Source organism: Belonocnema kinseyi, chromosome 8 (assembly GCF_010883055.1).
Source record: "Belonocnema kinseyi isolate 2016_QV_RU_SX_M_011 chromosome 8, B_treatae_v1, whole genome shotgun sequence".
NCBI classification, from domain to species: domain Eukaryota; kingdom Metazoa; phylum Arthropoda; class Insecta; order Hymenoptera; family Cynipidae; genus Belonocnema; species Belonocnema kinseyi.
Window position 1 is genome coordinate 45,223,693 of NC_046664.1, and position 23,485 is coordinate 45,247,177.

General features: G+C 30.3%; 1 protein-coding gene across 1 annotated transcript; it reads right to left on the reverse strand.

The window, feature by feature from the left end:
• Positions 1–106: 106 nt before the first annotated feature.
• Positions 107–21,158, reverse strand: LOC117178473 (glycine-rich protein DOT1-like). Its single transcript, XM_033369900.1, has 2 exons — positions 21,137–21,158; positions 107–654 (listed from the first exon to the last, which is right to left on the reverse strand). The coding sequence occupies exons 1-2, from the start codon at positions 21,156–21,158 to the stop codon at positions 107–109; spliced, it is 570 nt and encodes a 189-aa protein (XP_033225791.1).
• Positions 21,159–23,485: the final 2,327 nt, after the last annotated feature.

Genomic DNA, 23,485 nt, shown 5'->3' on the forward strand with positions numbered 1-23,485 from the left:
GCATTGGCTTGAAATTTAACTTCAAAGACATAGGGGTGACATGCGACAGAAAATGTATACTTTGTGTTTTTATATGATAATAATTCTTCTATTGGGATTTATAAACTTAATCGCCATGATCCTTCTTTTTATCCTTATTCTTCTCGTCATGCTTATCATGATTAAAAAAATGATGCACAATAAAATGCGGTGAATGATGGTCTTCATGATGTCCATGATTTCCATCGTTATTTCCACCACCATGATGTCCTTCGCCATTTCCACCACCATGACGTCTATCGCCATTTCCACCAACACGATATCCGTCGTTGTTTCCACCACCATGATATCCGTCGTTATTTCCACCACCATGATGATATCCTCCGCCGCCTCCACCACCATGGCGTCCATACCCGCTATATCCATCATGCTCACCACTAAATTGTCTTTTTAATTTTTTATTTTTCCTATAAAAGAATCCTCCTGCTGCTAATGCTCCTCCCGCTGCTCCTAAAACTCCTGCCTCCATTGTGTTAATATGGAAGCCACCCTCCGATGATTCGTTGTCAGAATTTCCTCCTCCTCCTCCTCCTCCACCATTTCCTCCTCCGCCACCTTGACCTCCTCCTTGACCTCCTCCTCCTCCTTCATTATTTTCGACACCATTGCCAAGGTCTGGAAAATCAAATTATCCATTAGATTGCTAAGAGGTGCGTGGTTAAAAACCCGTGAATGTTTAACACTATAGTGACAACTTTTTCAGAGGTGAACTAGGGAAGGATTGAATCAGTTGAATCGTCGATTGATCGCATAACAATGGGGAAAAAAGGTACATCTGGACAAACTAGGCTAGATCTTAAAGTTTAAACACAATATGTTCAGATTTTTATTTAAATAAATGGTAACTAATGTTTTATTTACTTGAGACCAAAGTCGTTTGTTTCTAATTTATTACTAATTTTTTGTCTGGAAATTATTCATATTTGTTGATATTTTTTGATATTTTGTTTGAAATAAAGGTAAAAATAATGCTCAGTCACAATTTTTCAATAATCCTAAATAATTCCTCAAGTCACATACATATGATTAAATTTAACGAATAATACATTTTTGAGTCATTTATGATTCTAAGGACTTTAACAGAATTGATAACAAATTTTCCGACAGTAAACAATATTTTGGATGTCTTATTACCCGATAACAATTGCTATAATTTTGTTTGAATTTTAGTTTAAAGGCAGTAGATTTCATTTATTCTACGGTATTTTAACTCTTAATAACTAGGTAATAAAGCTTACTTATGGTTTTTTACCATCAGCCCAATTCCATTTCAATTCAGAAAAGATATAAAGAAAAGTCTAGGCCATGGTGACAGGATGTTTCATTGTTTGGGTATATTATGCTAGAGTCACTTTTCATTGGAAATAACGAAAGATATACAAAATTGTTCAAATATCTTTTTTTTCATGTTTACAAAATTTGATACAGAAAATAAAGAAGATTTTCTCGAAGGCCCTTCTGACTTTATCATTTTAAAGGCTGCAAATTTTTTGCTATCTCGCTCAATCTGAATTAGTTAACTTTAACTAATACCCAGTCAAATTTGACTAATTGTAGAAGCAAGAACTCAATAACTGATAATTGGTCAAAAATAACTAATTTAATTGGTTACTTTCGCCTAAACAATTCAATTAGTAAAACGCTAGACGTGGCGCGCTACCGGTCGCCATTGCGGGCGGTGGCGAAACTGCTAATTCGTTAGTCAAAATTCTACCATTTGGTTAGTCAAAATTTACTAATTGATTAATAAAAAATGAGACGCTTTCGGAGGGACGCGCATGTCTGTAACGCAAATGTTTATTTCTAAGACATCACTTCAAATCGTTTTTTAAATTGAACGATGAGATTTATTTTTAATACGTGACACTTATCGCAGCAAAAAAATAACTATTAATTAAATAAGAAAATTACAAACTAGAGACCCCTTTTCAAAAGAAACAATTCACTATTTTCCTAGAATTGAGCTGATGAACCACTGTAATCCCTGTTGCAATATAAAAAACTGAAGTGAGTTTCTCATATTTATTTATTATAAACTCACTATTTCTCCATTATAATCAAAAAGTCCGGGGCACTTCTCGTGAATTTTCGTGATATCCAGTGTCTTCTTTGAAATCGTCTGTCTCTCTCCTATTCTTCAAAGTCTGAGTAACAAAATAATTTTCTCTTTTTCTGCGTCAACAACTTGACAGTGGTTATGTTGAGAAATCCACTAATTAATTGGTAGTTCTCAGAAATGACTAATAAAAATTAGTCATTTTTTACTAATTCAATTGGCAAGGTAAAAACAGTGACCCGTTGACTAATTCATTAGTCAAAACCTTGAAAGTAACTAATTTTTCAGTCAAAATTGAGTTTACTGATTGAGTTAGTTAAATTTTAACTAATTAAGATTTAGCGAGATGATTTTCTAAATTTTCTGGTAAGCAATGCAAGATATCACAAGAGATTTGTAAACTTCTATCTAAATATTTTGTCAGTCCATTTTTCCTAGAAAAATTCAAAAATTCAATTTTTCAAACAAAACGATTGGAATCTTCCTGGAAAAATAATTTAAGTGGGATTTTTTAGAATAAAAAAAGAAAATATCGAATACCTTTGCTCGTTCGCAAAATACTTAATTGTGAAATGGAATTGGACATAGATATGTAATCGTTGATTTTAATTAAATAAATAACAAATTTTATTACCTGAAGAAAATTTTACTAATAAATAAGGTCATTTGCGAGTCCATTTGTCGACAATTATTTTGAACTTTTAATCAATCGCAATTAAGCAATATTTTTACGTTCTCCAGAAAAAAAAAACAAATTTTAAAATTAAGTATTCGATAATGTGCAATTTTAAAAACTTGATTCAACTCATTAATTTGTTCACAAAAAAAATAACAAAATTAAATAATAACTGTTTAACTGCTGGGTATTATTTACCAGGAAGCTTTTAGTAGTTTGTTGATACACTTAATAAATATGGATCGTTTTAAAACAATGAAAGGGTTGAATTAAAAAAATAAATATAAATATTTAGTTTTTTCCATGATTTGGAAAAAAATCTTTTTGTAAATTAATTCAGAAGAATCTCTTTAAAATTTACCTATTGTTTATTTTTAAGATATTATGTGCAAATCTCATGATAATTTTAAAGGTCTAGAATAATTTGTTTAAAGAAATTATGAAAAATAAAACTTGTATAATTACCCAAATATGTGGTGAATACCACAATGGCGACGAACGGAGCCGTGTTAAAAAACTTCATTTTCTTTCACAATTCCGTGAACGTTTACGTATAATTCAATTTCGATATGTTTTTTTCACTGACTCTTAATTTTTCAAGCGGTCGTTGCTTTTTATATATTTTCTGTTATCTCAGAATAAATAAGAATCTGCAGGAAATCTCTCCATTAAGAACTGGAAGACTCTGGTACGCCATGATGTCTGCCCTTGAGGAACTTGTTTTTCAATTTAAACTGGGACAAATTTAAGGAAATTTCACGCAGCCAATAAGAGTAAAGCATTTGAAAGCAGGCGTAAGGCGGCAAGGATAAAAATCGAAAAAACATGTTTTTTCATAATGCAATTTACATAAAGAAAAAATAATATTTAGGGTCTTTCGCCATATACGTTACACATATTTCAGGAAATCTTAGCTCCACCTTCTCCCTCCTCTTTAATGCTTGCTCCATTGTTCTTAGTAATTAACGTCTTAACTCATAAGTTTTTATAAAATTCTGGCGTAAGTGGGAAAAATTTCAACATGGGTACAAATCTAATTAATCCGAAACTTCTTTTATATTAACTCAAATCTTTAAAATCAACAATCTTCAGTGCATTTCACCTTTCATTGTTTTCCTTTTCAAATTCTTTTTCAATGTGCATGTGAAACACAACAAATATTGTTGTTTTTCTAGATGAAAAGTCATCACTCCAAAAAAAAACATAATCATCCATTACAAAAGAAGACATTTCAAGTGAAAATGTACTTTTTTTGGAATCGATGCGTAAAAAATAAAATTGATGCTATCCCTGTATTCTATAGGCTTTGAATGATAAGAAAATTAAAATGATTTTGAAATTATTATGATCAACATTTTTTTTGCTCATTCTGATTGATTTTATTTATAAGAATTTATTTCATTTGTCAATCGCGATATGGTTTTTTCAAACTTAATATTTTGAAACAAAACATAAATTGTAACAGCTGAATGTTTAATAGAGTTCCAAGAAGAATTCACATACAATATGTTTTGCATTCGATTATAAAAAACGACTTTAGAGTGCTTAAATTCGTTTAGAAATTACAATACAATTCTTTTTAATTTCTATGAATCTGCATTAGTAAAAATGTTACTAATTGAATTAGAAACTCAATGTTTGACGAATAAAATAGTAATATTTTATTTATAGTGTAGTAAAATAAATCATAACTATATTTCCCTAAAGTATTTAGCAAAAATATTCATTATTTTTTAGTGATTTCGAGTAATAATAATTTTTTGTTTTTGTAAATATTCTAATATCTTTAAGTATATAAATAATTCTTCTTCTACGTTCCTTTTACATCATTTTTGAATCAAATACTTTTCAATAAATAAAATATTTATTTTCAAAGAAATACGAAGTTCGTATTTTTTGATTTGAAGAAATTATTTCTTTAATTTCAAGAAATATTTTTTTGACTCATCATGACACAAATCAAATTTGATTAAATCAAACAAAGAAAGGCAACCAAAATATTTCTTTAAATAAAGGAAACTTTTCGTTGACTGAAAGCTAATATATTTTTTTTCAATGAAAGGAGCTTTTTTTGATAGTAGTTGCCACTTGTAGTTTAAGATTTATCAAGCGACCGTAATTGAATGCATTTTAAACGAAAACTAATTAAATTTAGAAACAAATAGTTATGTTTTCAACTGGAGACTGTAAACAAAAAAATACTGAAATTACATGAAAATTAAACGTTATCCCTTAGGTAAGGGCTTGAAAGTATAGTGTTCCAGAAACACTGAAAGAAAATGAATTAATAAACAGAAACCTCTGTCTCATTGTGCTTTCTTTATTATTCTATAAGCAAAGCTTTTGTACTGAAAAATATACAGACTGAATTAATGTCAATCGTTCAGGCAGTACAACCTAAAGTCAAGAATCGTTCGCCTCTTAAACTTTCCAAGTGCGAATTGCCGGAGCTGAATACACGGCCCAGAGTTGGTCCAATTTTGGCAGCCAAAGGTCGGCTAAAGTTATTGGGCCAATATCGGCATTTTAATCGGGCCAGTGTTGAGCCAGTGCTGTCAGCCTATCTTGGCTATTTATATGTGCCGATCCTCCACCGATGCTTGGCCCAGTATCGGAACTTTCTTGCGCCAAGTATCACTTTTAGTACGGGAAACTATGTTCCACGAGGATCAGCCAAAGTCTGGCCCAGTGACGGCACATTACTGGGCCAAGTGTCACTTTTATCACGGCAAACCATGTTTTATTTAAATCGGCCCAATTTTGAGCCAGTACTGGCAGGCTATATTGGCTTTTTATATTTGCTGATCCTCCGCCGATGCTTGGCCCAGCATCAGCACTTTATTGCGCCAACTCTCACTTTTAGTACGGGGAACCATGTTTCACGAGGATCAGCCAAAGTCTGGCCCAGTGACGGCACATTACTGACCCAAGTGTCACTTTTATCACGGCAAATCATGTTTTACTTAAAACGGCCCAATGTTGAGCCAGTGCTGATAACCTATATTGGCTATTTATATTTGCCGATTCTCCACCAATGCTTGACCCAGAAGCGGCACTTTGTTTCGCCAAGTCTCAGTTGTAGCACCTAATAAATAAAACTTACACGAAAGATTAAAAAAAATTTATTGAAAAATTGTCAAATTTCACGATAAAATTTGTTAAGTTCTGTCATTAAAAATTTTCTTTGTTTATGAAAAATTACATTTCCTGTCATTGCAAAAAGTTGTAAAGCAGGCTACAACGGAAAAAAGTGAAACATTACGCGAAGAAAAATTGTAATCGATTAAAATTATTTATTTAAAAATTATTGTATTGATATTCCTGTTAACATTTCGTCACATAATAATAAATAATGAGAAAAAGAGAGCTTAAAATTTGGTTTTTTAACTTTTCTGAACTGCAGCTTATGAGGATGACTTTTTCACAGAGTTTCAACTTGTCGTTTTAGAGAAGTGGTTAGCACGTCCGACTGTTAGGCAATATATTTAGGTATATAGATGTAGGTTCGATACCCCGTAGCGTTAGAAATTTTATTTGTAATATAATGTTCAAAATGAAATATATGTATTCAATCTAAATAGGACCATTAATATTTATATTCAATGTACTCGCAATCAATTAATATTCATTTTTAAATGTGTTTTTTGTCATATCCTTAGACCGTAGCCAGTGTTGGGCCGACAATGAAAGCCAAGCCCTGGCTGCCAAGTCAAGGCCATAGTTATCAATCTGGCAATGGCGCGATGATGGCAGCCAGGTTTTGTCCAATACTGGTACCCAGTGTTGGGCCGACAATGGCAGCCAAACCTTGGCTGCCAAGTGCAGGCCATAGTTATCATTGAGTCATTGGCGCGATGATGGCAGCCGAACTTCGGCAATATTTTTTCCGACTATTGGCCAATGTTGGGCCATATGTGACTTCGCACTTGGGTTGTTGTTTTCCAAAAAAAAGGCGACATGCATTTTACTGTTTTTGCGAGAAAAAAATTCATTTTCGCAATGTTATGGGTAATTGAAATCGCAGAGTTGTTTTAAAAAGTCAAATTTCATTTTTAAGCCATCAAAAAGCGACCACATTAGGTTGGTGCAAAAATGCATTGAAAACTTTGCTTCACGATTTTGTATACATGTCCTAAAATTTATTCGTTCCTCACACAAATATATACAATTTTTTTATTAAAGAAATTTATATTTGGACGTTAACTTTAAAGATAAATTTTATTCACAATTAGCAATATCAGCTGAATCAAGTTGATACTCAACATTTCTCTTTACAATTAGACAAAGAATACGAATATAATATTACTTTTAAATATCACCCCCATTAGTCTGTTTTATAGGGTCCCAAAAAACACAATAAGCGAAAAAATAAGGTTTGCGAGTTTTTGGCGCTAATTAGGATTTTTTTCATTAATAATATTATCTTTGAATAATATTAGAAACTGGTTTCTTTTAAATTTGTCAACTTTTCGTTCACTTTTCACTTGGAATAAGTTAATATTTGATTAAATATAGCCAAAATAATTGGTGAAACAAATTATAACTATCTTTTAATACATTAATAGTAGACAGTTGCGGGTATTTGTCTCAAATTTTTAACTTTTTGACCACTTTTCAATTAGCGTAAAGTAATAATCAAGTCAAGTTTACAGAAATTATTTTTCAAACAATTTTATTAGGGTTTAATGTTTTGAATATTGTTTAAATAAATTATTATTGTTGATAACTATCTCCATATATATTAATGCCAAATAGTTTTAATTTTATGTAAAATCTTCTACTTTTTATCCACTTTTCCCTTAGTGATATACCTATGTATCCACATCTATCAAATGTAATTTTAAATCAGAGATGTTATTTTTTTATTATTCTTATTTCAATTAATTGAGATTGACAAATTCGTTTTATTAAAAAAAATACTTATTCAAAAGTGTATATAAGTTTATTTTGCACAACATTAACATTCAATGACACAGTAATCACGGTTGCATTGATAATAAGAGCAATGAATTCTATATTGCAATTATATAAGATCTTAAAAACACATCAACTTTAGTTCCGTATCGTATTTACAGTGGTTATCTTTAATATAATATAAAAATTATTATAAATACAAAATCCTAAATATTTCGAAATAATATTTTGAAGCTTTCTAAGGATCTTTAAGATGTTTAAAAAAATAAAAATAAAATGTTTTAAAATAGCTGGGAAAATTTAAAGTGATTATTTTGACAAATTAATATTCAAAGAATATTTAAGGAGTTTAAAAAAATTGGATGATTAATCATAATCAAACCCTTACTGATTTGGAAAATAATTCGAGGAAGTGTAAGAGATATTTAGAAGTTTCATAAAGACTCCAAAATAATTTAAAACTTAAAGATATTTCAAAATATTTTAAACAAAATTTACATTTTTGAAAATTCCTAATAAAAAATTTAGAAGCTTTTTAAGACATTTGGAAGGCTTAGAGAAAATAAATTTTGTTATCAGAACTCCTAAGAAAACTAAAAATGAATTTCTAGTTGAAAAATTAATTTAAAAGAGTACTCAAAAATATTTCCAAAATTTTCGAAAAAGAATGTGGAAAATGTTGTGATAATTTTTTTAATCTAGCAGCATTTCAGAAAAATTGTAGGAAGAATTAGTGTATTAAGATAATAACAAAATTTCTATTAGATTTCTGGAAAATCTTTCTTTGAAATTTTTTCAACATGTTTTTAAGAGTATATTCAAAAATATTTCAAAACAAATTTTGATGTATGAATTAATTTCTCTAGCTTAAAATTAATTAAAATGATTTAATTCTTAATTTTTTTTTACTTATTCTTCCTTTTATAGCATTGAAAATAATCGCGGAGATTTCTATTTTTCGAAGTCTTTGAATTGTACAACGCAGAAAAGTGAAAAGTTTTTAATTGTGCAGTTTAACGACAATTAATGACAAAACTTTCAGTTGAAAAAGATTGAAATATTTTATTTTATATGCGTAAATTATTGAGTGCTTGGATTAAAAAATTTTCAAAGCTTTAATCATAAAAGTCTTAAATTCAAAAGTATTCTACTATGCGTGTCTTAATTTGCAGCTAAGTTTTTATAACTTTAAATTTAAAAAGTTGTATCTTCATGTTTTCGAATCTTTCCATTTCAATTACAGAATTTTAAATGACATATATAGTGTCCAATCAAAAACTATATATATATATTTGGAAAAAAGACTTTAAACATAAGAATGTTTTGTTTATTAAAGATTCTTGTCTTTTCATATTCTATCATTCTTTTAAAGTTTACACATAGAAGCTTTTTGTAATAACAATCATGTATGCATCTTAATTTAACATTATCTCATTGCAATATTCTCAATATTTGTTATGCTACCTGTGAATTATTATATTATTATATATTATTATATAATATTATATAATATTATATATTAATACTATTATTTCTTTTTTTCGAATATATTTTTATTATTATTTTATTAGAATCTATTTCAGAAGAAACCTCAAATGTCTAACATTCATGAAGAAGAATATAGTTATAAACAATAATAATTTGTTTGAATAATTATTCTTGCTAAATTGAAATAATTGTCCACTTACTACCAGTCAAAAGTGGAAAAATATTTTTAAAATTCAGAAAAAGCCACAACATTCTAGCCTTATTCAAATGGAATATTATTAACAATAAAAATAAATTTTCAATGCAATTAATTTGGTTAACTTCAAATAACTATTTTTCTCTTTCTAATTGAAAATTAAGAAAAAATGGGAAATCGTTAAAAAAAACTTAAATTTTCTAGCATGAATCTAAAACGATATTATTAAAAATTATGAGAAATTGTTTCAACAATTATTTTCATCAACATGAATTAGTTATTACCTCATTTTCATTCAAAATTGGACCAAAAGTTGAAACTTTTTGAAAAAACGCGTCTTTTAAATCCTATTCTAAGATACTATTGCTAAAAACAATAATAAATTATTCCATTAATTTATGGAAACATCTAGTTATCAGAATAGAATAGTAATTTATGTATTAGAAACAGTTTGTATTAAAAAACTGCAAAAAATCATAATTAGCGTCAACAAGTCGCTAAACCCATTTCTGCACTTATAAGGAAATGTTCAGTATTTTGGGAATTCGAATAAATTTCCGGCAATATGCATGAAAATTTTTAAAAAATGCGACCATCCTAATTCTCATTCATGGAATATCATTTTTACTGAGTTTCTAAATAATTAGTATTTTCTATGGAAAGTTGAGAAAATATCCAGACAAAAAAATTTTTTTAATCGAAAACAGAAATCTGTTGAAAAGTGGCGCACCAAGACGCTGAGCAAATTTTGTTCAAATAATGAGAAGGCAACACTTAAAATTGAGACAGGCTACATCACATTTCAAGTTCACGATATGACCTTAATACTTCCTGTTACAGTTAAGAATGTTTCACCATCGCTTTATTTGATTAAACTATGATGTTTTTTATTTCTCGATTTTTACAACCTTTTTTAATTATTATATACCAGAATGAGTGAATTTCTCTACTTGTATTAAAAAATTAATTGCTTTCTGTAACTCAATTAGGAAGTATCTCAACTAATCGAATTAGTAATTTTTTATTAATCTTTGGTAGCTAAATTTCATACTTATTAAGGCTGATTTAAATGTTATTATTTATTCATTCCAAATAATGCTTGAAAATTTTGCTAAATAATTACAATTTTCTATACAAAATAAGGAAAATATACATCCGAAAAAAAGGTTTAAAATCGAAAACGGAACCCTGATGAAAAATGTCACATGAGCAACCTCATTATGTATAATTAATTAATCTATTAAGCCATATTAATTCCTTATATTTTTAAGTTTCTAAAAAATTCTTATTTTTCTTAACTCTATTCAAACAATTAGAAGGTAATAATTTGAAAACGAAAACATACTATGTCACGTCAATAATTGCTCAATGTGGCCTACTTATCGTGTCAATAGATTTAAAAATATCAAATTATCGTTCGTTTTATTAAGCTTGTCTAATGTTCATGTTTTATATGTTTATAACGTTTTTGTATTATTATACACAAATATAAATAATTCACTTTGAACTAATGAAAAATTAGCTTTCCAAGATTGGATTGGAAAATATCTCGACTGTTCAAATAAATGATTTTCTACTAATCTTTATATTGGCTAACTTTTCACAAATCGAATCAAAAAAATGGCGCACTACTTCTTGGAGTACCTAAGTCGATACTTATTCTCCTCGCATCTGATTGAAAAAATGTATTTTTTTTAATGTTTTTATTAATCTCTGACACAAAATAAAACATATTATTTTCATTTTCATTTCCGGTCCTGGCATATTTATTTGCAACAATGAGTTACTAATTCTGTTTAAAATGTATTCTTTTTATCTTTATCTAATCTTGCTTTGATTCTAAAAAATATTTTCTTCCAAAAATAGATCGTACTTTTGAATAAGACTATGTTAACTTGATCCAATTACAGTTTCTTTGTCAGAAGTACACCATTTCTTCAATTCCCACTGCATATGTGTTGCATTTACTATACTTAGTTAATTATCTCAAATTGAATATTTTTTTTGTATTTAACCATTTGGTAGAAAATGTATCTTTGTAATTTGAAAATTACACTATATGATCAAAAATCAACTATTTCGTTAAAAATTTAATTGTTTTGTTGAAAGTTCAACTACTTGATTAAGCTACCTTTAATTGTCGAAAATTTAAATTCTTTATTGAAAATTCATCCTTTTGGATTATAAATTTATGCTTTATGGTAGACAATTCATCTTTTTGGCCAAATTGACTTTTTTGTTGAAAATCCTCTTCTCTTTGGTAATTCAATTATATGTTTGTTAAAGATACTTGTCGTTTAAAAATTAATTTCTCTCGAAAATTCAAATAGTTGGTGGAAAATGCAACATATTTCGACAGATAGTTTCAAAAATGTAATGTCTTTTATTTTGAATTGAATATGATTTCAACATTAATTTTATTTCAAAGAATTTGTCTCGCTATTTTTCCCCTAATTTTGTGCAAAATCGTCCTATTTATGCTTTTTTGAGTGCATTTTCGGGAGAGAAGTAAGGATGGAGTAAGGATGAAAAAAAAATATTATTGACAACTAGGGGCGAGGGCGATATAAAATATAGTCCAAAATTTGTGGCGTAGTTTATGGAAGGCCCCTTATTACAAACTTTACATTAAAAATTGTATTCGTCACAAAAATTATTAAATTAAAGAGCCTTATTATCAAGAAAATATTTCATCCTTGTATTTATTAAAAAAAAATAATTTGATTAAATTAAAAATGATTAAAAATCGTTTTTCTATATATCATCAAAGTTTTTTGGGTAATTTTATGATAAAGGAATGAAAAAACAAGACCTCATTTTGAGAACTAATTATTATCTGTTTAAAAAAAGAGGCTATCATTTTGCTCAAAGTCTTATCCCTTTTTTTAAAAAGGCCAAAGGTCAACAAGTTTGTGAATTATTTTAACTTCTCTTCGCTTTCTAAAAAAATTCTCCATTTCGATTGTCATTATTGACATTTCTATTTAGAAAATTTGTCGGATATATTTTTTCGATCACAGAAGATAACAGGAAAATTGTCATTCTGACAAATTTAACCTATTTTGAAAATTAGGTTGAAAGTTTCCGAAGTTGAAAATTATTTATACTTCTCATAAATTTCAGAAAACAACACATTGCTTTCGGTGGCATGATTGCAATTAATGTTTTTACAGCTTTTTGGGTAGGTTTTCAAACATAAAAGACCGTGGAAAAGGTCTTTATCGTCGATTACCTCCTGCGTGTTTTGACGAAGGGGCAAAATCCGTCGAAATTTATCAATGTTTATGCTTCTCATAATTTTTAGAAATGAATACATTACTTCCAGTGACGTGATTAGAATTGATGTTTTAAATGTATTTCAAGTAGTCTTTCAAACAGCTAAGAGAACTGAAAAGGGTTCATTTTCACGAGAAACTCTTATCTATTTAAAAAAACAAACCAAATGTTACCAAATTTGGAAATACTTCACACTAATTATGATTTTCAATAAATAGTAGATTACTTCCCGTAGAATGATTAGAATTGATGTTTCTTAAACAGAGAAGCCAACAAACAAAGTCATGTTTTAACGATAAGCTCTTATCTATTTTAAAAACGAGGACAAATGCCAATACAGTTGGACATTGTTTACACTTCTGATATTTTCCAGAATTTAGTGTATTACTTCCGGCAGCATTATAAAAATTGGTATTTTCAAAGATAGAAATTATTTAAACTGCTCATGATTTTGATAAAATAATAGATTACTTCCGGTAGCACAATTCAAAATTAATGTTGTAAAAGTTTTGAAGCTGGTTTTACATTCAGGGAAGACAGTATACGATTTTTCATTGAGACGCCAAACTTGATACATTCTTTGAAAGTCAATAAATTCCAACGAATTTGGAAATTATTTATAATTTTCATAATTTTCAAAAAATAATGGCGTTACTTCCGGTAGCATAATTAGAATTTATTTTTTTAGATTTGAGAAACTCTTATGTATTTTTAAAAAGAGGCCAGGGGACTTAGAAATTACGGCTAAGCAGCCTTTGGAAAACTACAAGGTACCTCACTGACCCAGCATATTTGGCCGACATTCGTTTATCATTTGCTCGTAAGGTCTGAAAAGATATCGGGCTGTTGAACCTCATTTCTTCAGGCGAAGGGCCTAACGTATCCAAAATTACGAAACTTGTGATTATTTTCAGAAATAACCAAAAATTATACCCAATAAGAAGATTCAATTGTTCATTTCCAATTTTTCTCATGAGGTTCTTCCATTAAACCCTGTATTATTTTCTGAACATCATGAGAAACTTCTCATGATTTACACTTGTGTAAATAATTTTCAGTCTCAATGACATATGGCCTATTTTTAAAAATAGTTTAGAGTCTGTCGTCGAAAAAAGACCTTTTCTGTTGTCTACGCTAATCGATAGTTTACCAAAAAAAACTATAAATTTTAAATTTCAATCTCACGATTAAAAATAATGAACTATTTCCTACAAATAATGGGAATTTTCAATAATGCCCAACTTTTCTAATCTTTAGCCTTTTCTAAAATATGGATAAGATTTTCTGGTTAAAAATAGATCATATCTGTTATGTTCTTTGTCTCAAAAACTACCCAAAATACTTTTAAAACATTAAAGGCAATGACGTGACCACAACCAATGCATTATTTTCTGAAAATCGAAAGAATTAAAAATAATTTCCAACCATTTTCAATAATAGATAAGAGTTTGTCGTCAAAATAAAACCTTTCCCTTGACCTTACTTGATGGAAGTAGTGCATTCTTTTCAGAAAGCGAGAAGATGTTTTAATAATTCGCAACTTGCGGACTTTTGGTTGCTTTTTTAGTTATAGTTGACTTTTTAAACAACTACAGTTCAGTTCTCAAAAAAAAACTATTAAAATATCTCAACAAAACAAGATGAATTTTTAACCGAAAAATATAAGTTTTAAACAAAAAATAGGATAGTTACATTTTCAGTTTCAAAAATTAATTTTGGTAAAAAAAAAAGTTTTTTTAACTTGTTTATTCTAATGAAAAACAGACATTTTAATAAAATAGGTAAATTCTGAATGAAAATGATGATTGAAAAAAAGAATTTAATTTTCTGCTAAGTAAAAACGATTTTTTAACAAAATGCGTGAATTTTTCACAAAACAATTGAATTTTTCAGTCAACAGGAAACGCTTTAATTTTCTACCAAAATAATTACATTTAAAAAACAAAACAGTTGAATTTTCAAAAAAAAGTGTCAAACCAAAACTGTAATAGTTACAATTTCAGATTAATAACTTCATTTCAGAGACAGCAAAAACGAAATATCAATTAAATTGAACCAAACAAAAAATGGTCCAATTTTCCACAAAATAGTTGAATTTCTAAACCAAAATTATTAATTTAAAAAAGACTTAATTTTCTTAATTAATAGCTTAATTTTTAACGATATAGTTGAATATTCTGCTAAAATAGTTTAATTTTCACGAGTATACAGAATTTGTAACCAAATAATTTTTTAACAAAAAAGATTGTAAATATAAAGTTATGAATTTTCAAAGAAAAGAGATTTATTTCTACCAAATAATTAAATTTTCTACCTGAAAGTAAGAATTCTTAACGAAAAAAATTAATTTTTAACTATATACTTTAATTTTCTACAAAATTCTTGAATTTTCAAGCCAAAAAGATGAATTTGCTACAAACCAGTTGAATTTTCAAACCGAAAAGATAAATTTGCACATTTATTAATTTAATGTTCAACTTAATTTAAAATTAAATCGAAAACAGAGCTATAAAGAATGCAAAAGAGTTGCGTAAAACCTCAATTCCCAAAGTGAACATTCTGATATGTATTAATTGATATAAGGGGCAGCACTTGAATTACGTCACAGATTTTAAGCCCTCTTCAAGAACCCCTACCTCCTATTACGAACCGTAACAAAAAAATCAAACTCACCTCCCGAAACTGTACGTGATTTATTGTTTTCAGAAATAAGAATATATGAGTTTCGACACTGATACAAATTTTTTGTATTTAAAATAATACATTCCGTGTAGGGTGAAAACTTCATTTTTTTAATTCTCTGATTTTTTCTTTACTAGTCTTTTATATTGCAAATGCTTTTAAAATCTTAAAATTTATTTTTTTTATTTTAATGAAAAGAAATTATTTTTCTTCCATAAAAGATGACTTTATAACAAAATACTTCAATTTTTAATAAAATAATTGAATTTCCAGGCCAGACAGATTAATTCTCAACAAAAAAGTATAATTCTATTTTAAAACTAAAAAGACGAATTTGCAACAAATAAGGCTTCTTCGGTCATAATTTTTCTATATGAAAATTGAATTTTCAACAAAATAGTTAAATTTTCAATCGAAGATAAGAACCATCATAAAAAAGTTGTCAATAAAGGGGCTGAACTTTTAAACACGCTGTTCAATTTTCAATTTAAACAAAATAGTGTTCAACAAATAAATTTAATTTTCAATTTAGAAATATGAATTGGAAACAAGTAAATTTTCTACCTAATATTTCAATGTTCGACGAAAAAGGATGACTTTTTAACTGAATTTTTTTATTTTTATAGAAACAGTTGCATTTCTATCCAACAAAGATGCAATTTCTACTGAAATAGATGCATTTTTAAAATAATAAAGCGAAGTTTTCAAAACTACTTGAATGTTCTTCCCAAAATGATTTCAGTTTGACCTTTTAAAATCAAACTATAAGCCTTTAATAAAAAGTAAATTTTCTACAAAGATACTTAAATTTTTAACCCAAAGAGATAAGATTTCAACGAAAAAGATGACTTTTAAATAAAAAGGGATGCCTTTTTAACCAAATTTTATAATTCTTAAACAAACAGTTGAGGTTTGATCTAAGAAAGATGAAATTTCTAGTAAAATTTTGACCAAAAAGGATGACTTTTCAACAACGTTGACTTCTCAAACAAATAATGAAATTTATAACCAAAAAGGTAATCCTTAGGTGGAAGCACCTGCAAAAAAAATAAATATAAATACAAGGCAAATCAATTACTAACAAGGGTTTCAGGGTATCAGGGTTACAGCAAAACTGAATTGAAAATATTTCATAATTTTTCCCTGCCCAATTTTTCATTTTCCTGGAACATTATTAATTAAAGATCAGAATCTTAAACTTGTAACATTTTTAACCTAAAACCTCTCATAAACGAAATAAAACGATTTCAAATTAAAATTGAAATTTTTTAATTTTTTCTGCTTGCCGTTTATTTAAAGTTCGTTTCTCACTAACCAGGATTCTTTGGCGCGTAAAGTTAAATTTATACACTCAGAGAAATTTTCTCTTCTGTCGAAAGGATGCTTTTTGACATGAATGGAAGTTCCTCTCAAATTTAAGGTTGAGAGGATTTTAATTTGTCACAAAAAGAATCTTTTTGCAGAAAATATTATCCTTTTTGAAAAAATTTACGAAATCTTTCAGCCAAATAATTTCCTTAGCGTCTGAAATTGATGTAAATGTTCTCGAAATTCGCTTGACCGATTTTTATAATTAAAATATATGCCATGATAACTTATAAGACAATGTTCTATAAAATTCAAGACAATTTTATGGTCAAAATAATAGGTAAAAAAATGTTTGAATTTTTTGAGAATTTTTTTGAGGTGATTTTTCTGATGTGCGACAACTATCTTTTCACAAAAAAAGATAAGCAAATTTTCTAGATTAACAAATTTTTTGCCAGAAGTGATCTGAGTGGTGCGCCATAGCTAATAAAAATAAAAAACTAATTTTCTAATTACCGTAGAGAAACCTCAAATGATAAATTCATTACGATATGCTGTAATAGCCAGTAAAAAATAAGACAACAAAAAAAGTGGATATATTTACAAAATGGCAATCTACTTGTTTTGGCAATTGGTCTAATTGTTGACGAGAGTCGGATTAAAAGTGCACGTGTGTACTAGTTTCCACACAAGCAGTTTTTCAAAAGTGCATTGTTTTTCATTAAAGTGATCAATTCCAGCGAAACAACATGGATTGTTCTCGTAAATGTAAGTGCTTGAAAAAATAGCGTAATATAAATAGATATGACAAAGATAAAAGTAAAAAATTATTAAATAATTTACTTCGGTTTTTTAGTTCTTATATTAATTCACGTTAATGAAAATAGAGTTTACAAAAAAGTCTTGCTAGCTTGGGCCCTATTTTCAATTCCCAATGGAAAATTACACATTCACGTGAAACATATTTGAAAATTATCTGCCCAACGTCGCCCATTTGGGAATTGTGACATTATTTCACATAGATTGTACAGATGCGCTCTGAAACGCTCCTTGTACAGTGCACGGTATTCGTACCGTAATATCCTAAACTTTTGTTATTTCACTGTTCTATTAGCTTCAACTAACGGTATAAACAGACATCTGTTCATCAAAGGAACCTATTGTTTAAACGGCAACAAAATATCGACTTAATATTCAAACAAAATGTGTCATATTTTATAATATTAAATAAAGATTCAGTGATATATGAGGTATAATGATAGTAAATAATCGGATAATAATAACGTTATTTCATCAATTAATTTTAAATATTATAAAATATTGTGAATATCTCAAATGTAGAAGAATTTTCAGTGATATAACATAACTCTCATGAAATTTTAAAAACGTTACTTTTCCAGATACTGATCATGGAGATACAAAACAGCGAATTTGTTTAACCCGAAAGGAATTATTCGAATTAGTCAAAAGCAAAATTTCTGAGAATGTTGAAAACTGCTACGTTGTTATCGAACGTTGATTTGATTTTGATTTTCTAATATACGATCTAATTTTTTGTAATGTAAATTGAATGTCACTCCCACATCTGCACTTCTTACCTCATGGCAATAAGGATAAATTCATATCCACAAAGTCCAAAAACCCCTGAGTAATGGTTTTTGTTAACCAACTGAATATTGATTAGAATCTTCTGCCATTTTTTTTGGTGAGACTAATATTAGATTCGTAATCCGCGACCCCAAAAGCCTTTGAGGAATCTATTTTATTGTAAAGAAATCAAAATTCATAAAAATCACCCACCATTTTGTATCCGCCATTTTTTTAAATGTCAGATTTATAATCGGTGACCCCAAAAATCCCTTAGTAATCATTTTTGTTATAAAAAAATCAACATTTGTGAAAATCCCTGCCATTTTGTATCCGCCATGTTTTTCCAAACCAATATCAGATTCGTAATCAGCGAACCCGAAACCTCTGAGTGATCCTTCTTTTCATAAAAAATTATCAAAATTGGTGAGAATCCTCCGCCATTTTGTGACCGTCATTTTTTTTAACCAATATCAGATGTGTAATCAATGAAACCGAAAACCTCTAAGTAATCTTTTTTTTCATCAAAAAATTCAAATTTATGAGAATTTTTCGCCAATTTGTAACCGCCATTTTGTTTTTCAAAAACCAATATCAGATTCGTAATCAGCGAACCCGAAAACTTCTAAGTGATATTTTTTTTTCATTAAAAAATTTTAATTAGTGAGAATCCTCCGCCATTTTCTAACCGCCATTTCGTTTTTTTCAAATAGCAATATGAGATTCATAATCAGCGACACCACAAACCCCCGAGTAAGAAAATTCATCCCTAAATGATGACATTAATGAATTATGTCCAGCTTTTTGGAGATTTTGACCACTGTGCGCCGTCCAGAGAAAAAAATAAAAAATAAACGCAAGTGACCCCATCATTCAGATCGCATTTTTCTTAATCAGGTATAAGAAAATAAGTAAATAAGAATAATAAATGAGAAAATATGGTGTAGATGTGAAACTTGGAGCATGAAGCAGCGGAAGCATAAAGCAGCGGAAGCATGAAGCAGCGGAAGCAGGAAGCACGAGTTGGAGGCTACTGCATTAGCGAAGCAAGTGTGAAAACGTAAACAAGTGCGAAGAGCTGAAAGCAAACGCTGCAATCACATGAGCAGCAGTTGCACGTCTGCGAAAAATATTTAGCACTTTTCTACACTTCTTTGTTAAATTTTCGATACCATATAGCAGTTTTTAGCCAAATTTATTTACAATATTTTTTGCAAATATTGAAGAATATTATTCATTTGTTAGTGTTATTGAAACAACGAAAACAATGCTGCATATTATTTAGAGATATAGAAGTCCTGAATTTCGTGATGGGTATTGCAAAAATAAATTTGTTTAGATGATTTTTGCTCATGTGCAGAAAATAGAGGAAAAACGATTGTCTTCGTACCGAGGGGTAGACCAAGGAAAGAATAACAATTTGACGCAAAAAGATATTAACGCTAAGAAAATAGAAGAGCTTGCAAAAAAGATGTGTGTGTAAAAAGGGCGATGAAGATATGAACAATGGTTGCAAAATGGCCAACAGCCTTCATATTGGCCTGATGTATTACAGGTTGCGTGTCCTCGTAATCTTTTTTTTGCAAGCGACTGCCTCGGCGAAGAGGCGAACCGTCTTTAATTTCCCGAAATTGTACCAATTTTGTTAGTAAATCCGAAAAATAGCATTTGACTGAATGTAAATTTGAACTTAAAGCTGAATCATAGGCAATGTAACCGCCTATAATCCATCCTAATTTTTTTTTAAGGATGAGATCGATTCCCCACCGAGGTAAATCGATTTGACCGGTGCAAAATATAGACAACGGTGATTCAGATCGATAGGTGCTGATTTGTGAAAATTCGGGTAGGCTAGTTTTTTTTTAGGTATTTTGATCGCTTCGCAAAGAATTGTTTTTTTAACTAATTCCACGATCCGGGGAATTGTAAGAAAGCTGAGAGTTTTTTCGTATATTTTGTACGTTAAACATATTGTGCGCTTCATGACATCTCTTGCGATTTTGGTAAGATCGTTCACTGCAACCACAGGAACAAAGCATCTTCTTTTGGGCAATCAAAGTACCATAGCTAATTACTTGGCAGTAAAGTTAGCTAAAGGGCATGTATCGAGAAGGGACCCACATTGTACAGGTTGACGTGAATTATTGAATTCATAAATCATTGCACTTGTCCACAGTTGATTAGATGGCCCGCTTGCTATTGAAGAGATGCATAGTTGACTGTTTCATGTAGGTCTTGCGTGCAATATTCGTCAACTTGACCGCTCTAGGTGCAATACTGTGCTGTGCCCTTCGTCGCACACCGTACTATTGCTAAATTTACAATCCTCACGTTTTGTGATTGAGACGCATACAAATGAGGACAAGTGAAGCATATTTGCACAATTTGTCGCCTCTAGGAGTCAGAAGCTTGCCAAATTTTTCGCATCATAGAACTGGGTTAGCCTTACATTGATATGCAAAGCATGGTTTTGTACTTTACGTTAAGAAGGTTGATTTTATGTTTCATCAACTGCCTTGATTATTCCTTTAGCAGTTTGTGTCACTTGGAACGGTAACCGCAAAAGTAAGCCTAAATGACTACAAATACTCGAAAGCTTGCCCGCATAAATTTTCTCAAGAAGATTCCATGAGCACGTATAGTTATCTTCTAATATCGAGAATGTTGATACTTTTTGAATGGCCTCTCCTTGCAACAAAGATTTTAAATATCGTAATTGAGACTATTTAAATCAATTTGTTTACGAACTCTTTGTAGCGAACACTAAGAGTCGGAAGTGCAGCCTGTGTCAGGGGAATGTGAGGTATACTGTCGGGCTTTGAATGAAATATCTTGTAAATTGTAAATGAAAAGGGATTTTAATGTGCGCATTTTTTAGTGAGAAGCTCACATTATCCCATATCATACCCCATACCTTGGGGGATGTTGTCCTCCATATTAATGCTTTTTCATTTCAATACACCACACTCTCGCTTTTAGTCCAGTGTCGGGGATTGCCTTTAAGCAACCTTGGACTGATTTCGGAGAGATCGAAACGTAAACAGTGAGCGTCGCCTGACTCGTTGACCTTCATGGCACTTTGAAGGTCAACTTTGTTTTTTTTAAATAGAAATCGCCTTTTTTACATCTACAATCGATAGAGCGAAAAATTCTACGTTCAGGTACGTACCCAACACATAAGTCAATTATAACGTTCAAGACCAGTTAGAGGTTATTTGAAATTAACAAAGTTTTCTAAAAGGTCAGTATAATTCCTGGAGTAAATTTCAAAGACGAATTCAATGGTGACCTTCAATTTGACCTTACAGTTGACCTTTATGGCTTTTTGAAGGTCAACTTTGTTTTTTTAAATGGAAACCCCCCTTTTTTACATTTGCAATCGATATACCGGAAAATTCTACGTTCAGATACGTACCCAAGTCATAGGTCAATTGTAACGTGCAAGGTCAGTTAGGGGTTATTTGAAATTAACAAAGTTTTCCAAGGGGTCAGTGCAATTCCTGAAGTAAATTTCAACGAGAAATTCATTGGTGAGTTCTGTATTGATCTTGCTGATGATCTTCAAGGTTGTTTCAAGGTTTTTTCCAAGCAGTTTACGTTTACGCTTAGCATTACCCAGGAACAACGACGTGGACGTAGTAAATTCTGTTCCCTTTTGGGTGCTTAATTAGCGTGAGTCCCCTTACCTCTCACGCTTCAGTGAAGATGTTCGAACTGAAAACCTTGAGCTTCTTAACAAAAAGCTATGCAATTGTAAAAATGAGTTACAGCATTACGAATCATCTCCCTATGAATCAAAGTAGCCTGTTGCAGAATCCGATTCTGCAATTCGTCTAAGCTTTGCGGTTGCGTTGAGTATACTTTGCTCTTTAAATAACCCCAAGGAAAATAGCCGAGAGGCGTCAGATCAGGAAATCTAGCCAGCCACTCGATTTCACCATTCTTCCAATCCACCTATGAGGGAACTGAGTATCCAAATATGCTCGTACCTCCCTACCGTAATGGGCCGCTGCTCCGGCCTGCTGGAACCAAACATTTTGAAAATTATCGCCTCTAATCTCCCTTATTCTTGGTACAATTTGGTTTCTGTGAAGCTCTTCATATGCACAGGCATTGAGATTATCATCGATGAAGAAAGGGCCTATCAATGTATCATTCAAGATACCGGCCCAAACATTATTCTTTGTGGATATTGTGTGTGACTCTCCAACATCCAATCAGGATGTGTGTCACCCCAATATCTACAATTTTGCCTGTTAACTTGACCTTTTAAAGTGAAAGTAGATTCACCTGAAAATACTTTATTGTACAAGAAAAGAGGATCTCTATCAATTCTGTCCATCTTAATTTCACAAAATTCAACCTGACGATCAGGATCGTCTTCATTGAGCTCTTGTACCAGATAACTTTATAAGGGTGGAAATTAATGCTTTTCAAAATATTTCGGACTGTCTCAGGAGCAACGTCACGCTCATCACCAGCTCGATGTAAAATAAGGTGTGGGTTTTCAACAAATGCTTGGGCTATGTCCATCTGCATCTCCTCAGATCCTGCAGATTTTGGCCGACCAGTTCTCTGAAGGTTCTTTGATAGATCCATGTTTCATAAAGCGCCTTCTAGTTCTTTCAATTGTTGATTTTGAGACAGGATTTAACCCTTCTCTATCACGAAAAGTGCGATTAAAAAGCAAACGAACTTGATCATAAGATCGACCTCGATCTCCCCAACGAAAGTTGAGCTTGCGCCATAATAATATTTTAGCGAAAGATAATATGTACGAGGTGTGTTAAAAAAAATAGGGTGACTTTATGGTTTTCTCAAAAAATATTCATTTATTCCTCAATATATATGTTGCCCCCTTCAAAGTAATCCCCCTCAGATATAATACACTTGTGCCAACGCTTTTTACAATCATCGAAGCACTTCTGATAATCATTTTGTGGTATAGCCTTGAGTTCTTTCAGCGATGCAGTTTTTATCGATGTCCTTTCATAGGTCTCTTCAGTTTTGGGAAAAGAAAAAAGTCACTGGGGGCAAAATCCGGTGAATATGGGATTATTGACTTCATTCAAGATCTCCTGAGCGATGGTCATGCGATGGATCTTTTGATCAAAATTAAGCAGTTTTGGAACAAAATTTCGCTCACACACGTCGCATGCCTAAAACGTCCGAAAAGATAGCATGGCATGAGCCAACCGATATGCCAGCATCTTCAGCAACTTCTCTGATGGTAATTCGACGATTTTTCAACACCATTTCTTCC

Excerpts from the sequence above, each read along its gene's own strand:
- LOC117178473 (XM_033369900.1), bottom strand. The coding sequence starts at position 21,158 with ATGGAGGACAACATCCCCCAAG. Across the intron at positions 655-21,136 it reads GGAGGACAACATCCCCCAAG|ACCTTGGCAATGGTGTCGAA; the intron begins GTATGGGGTATG and ends TTGATTTTCCAG.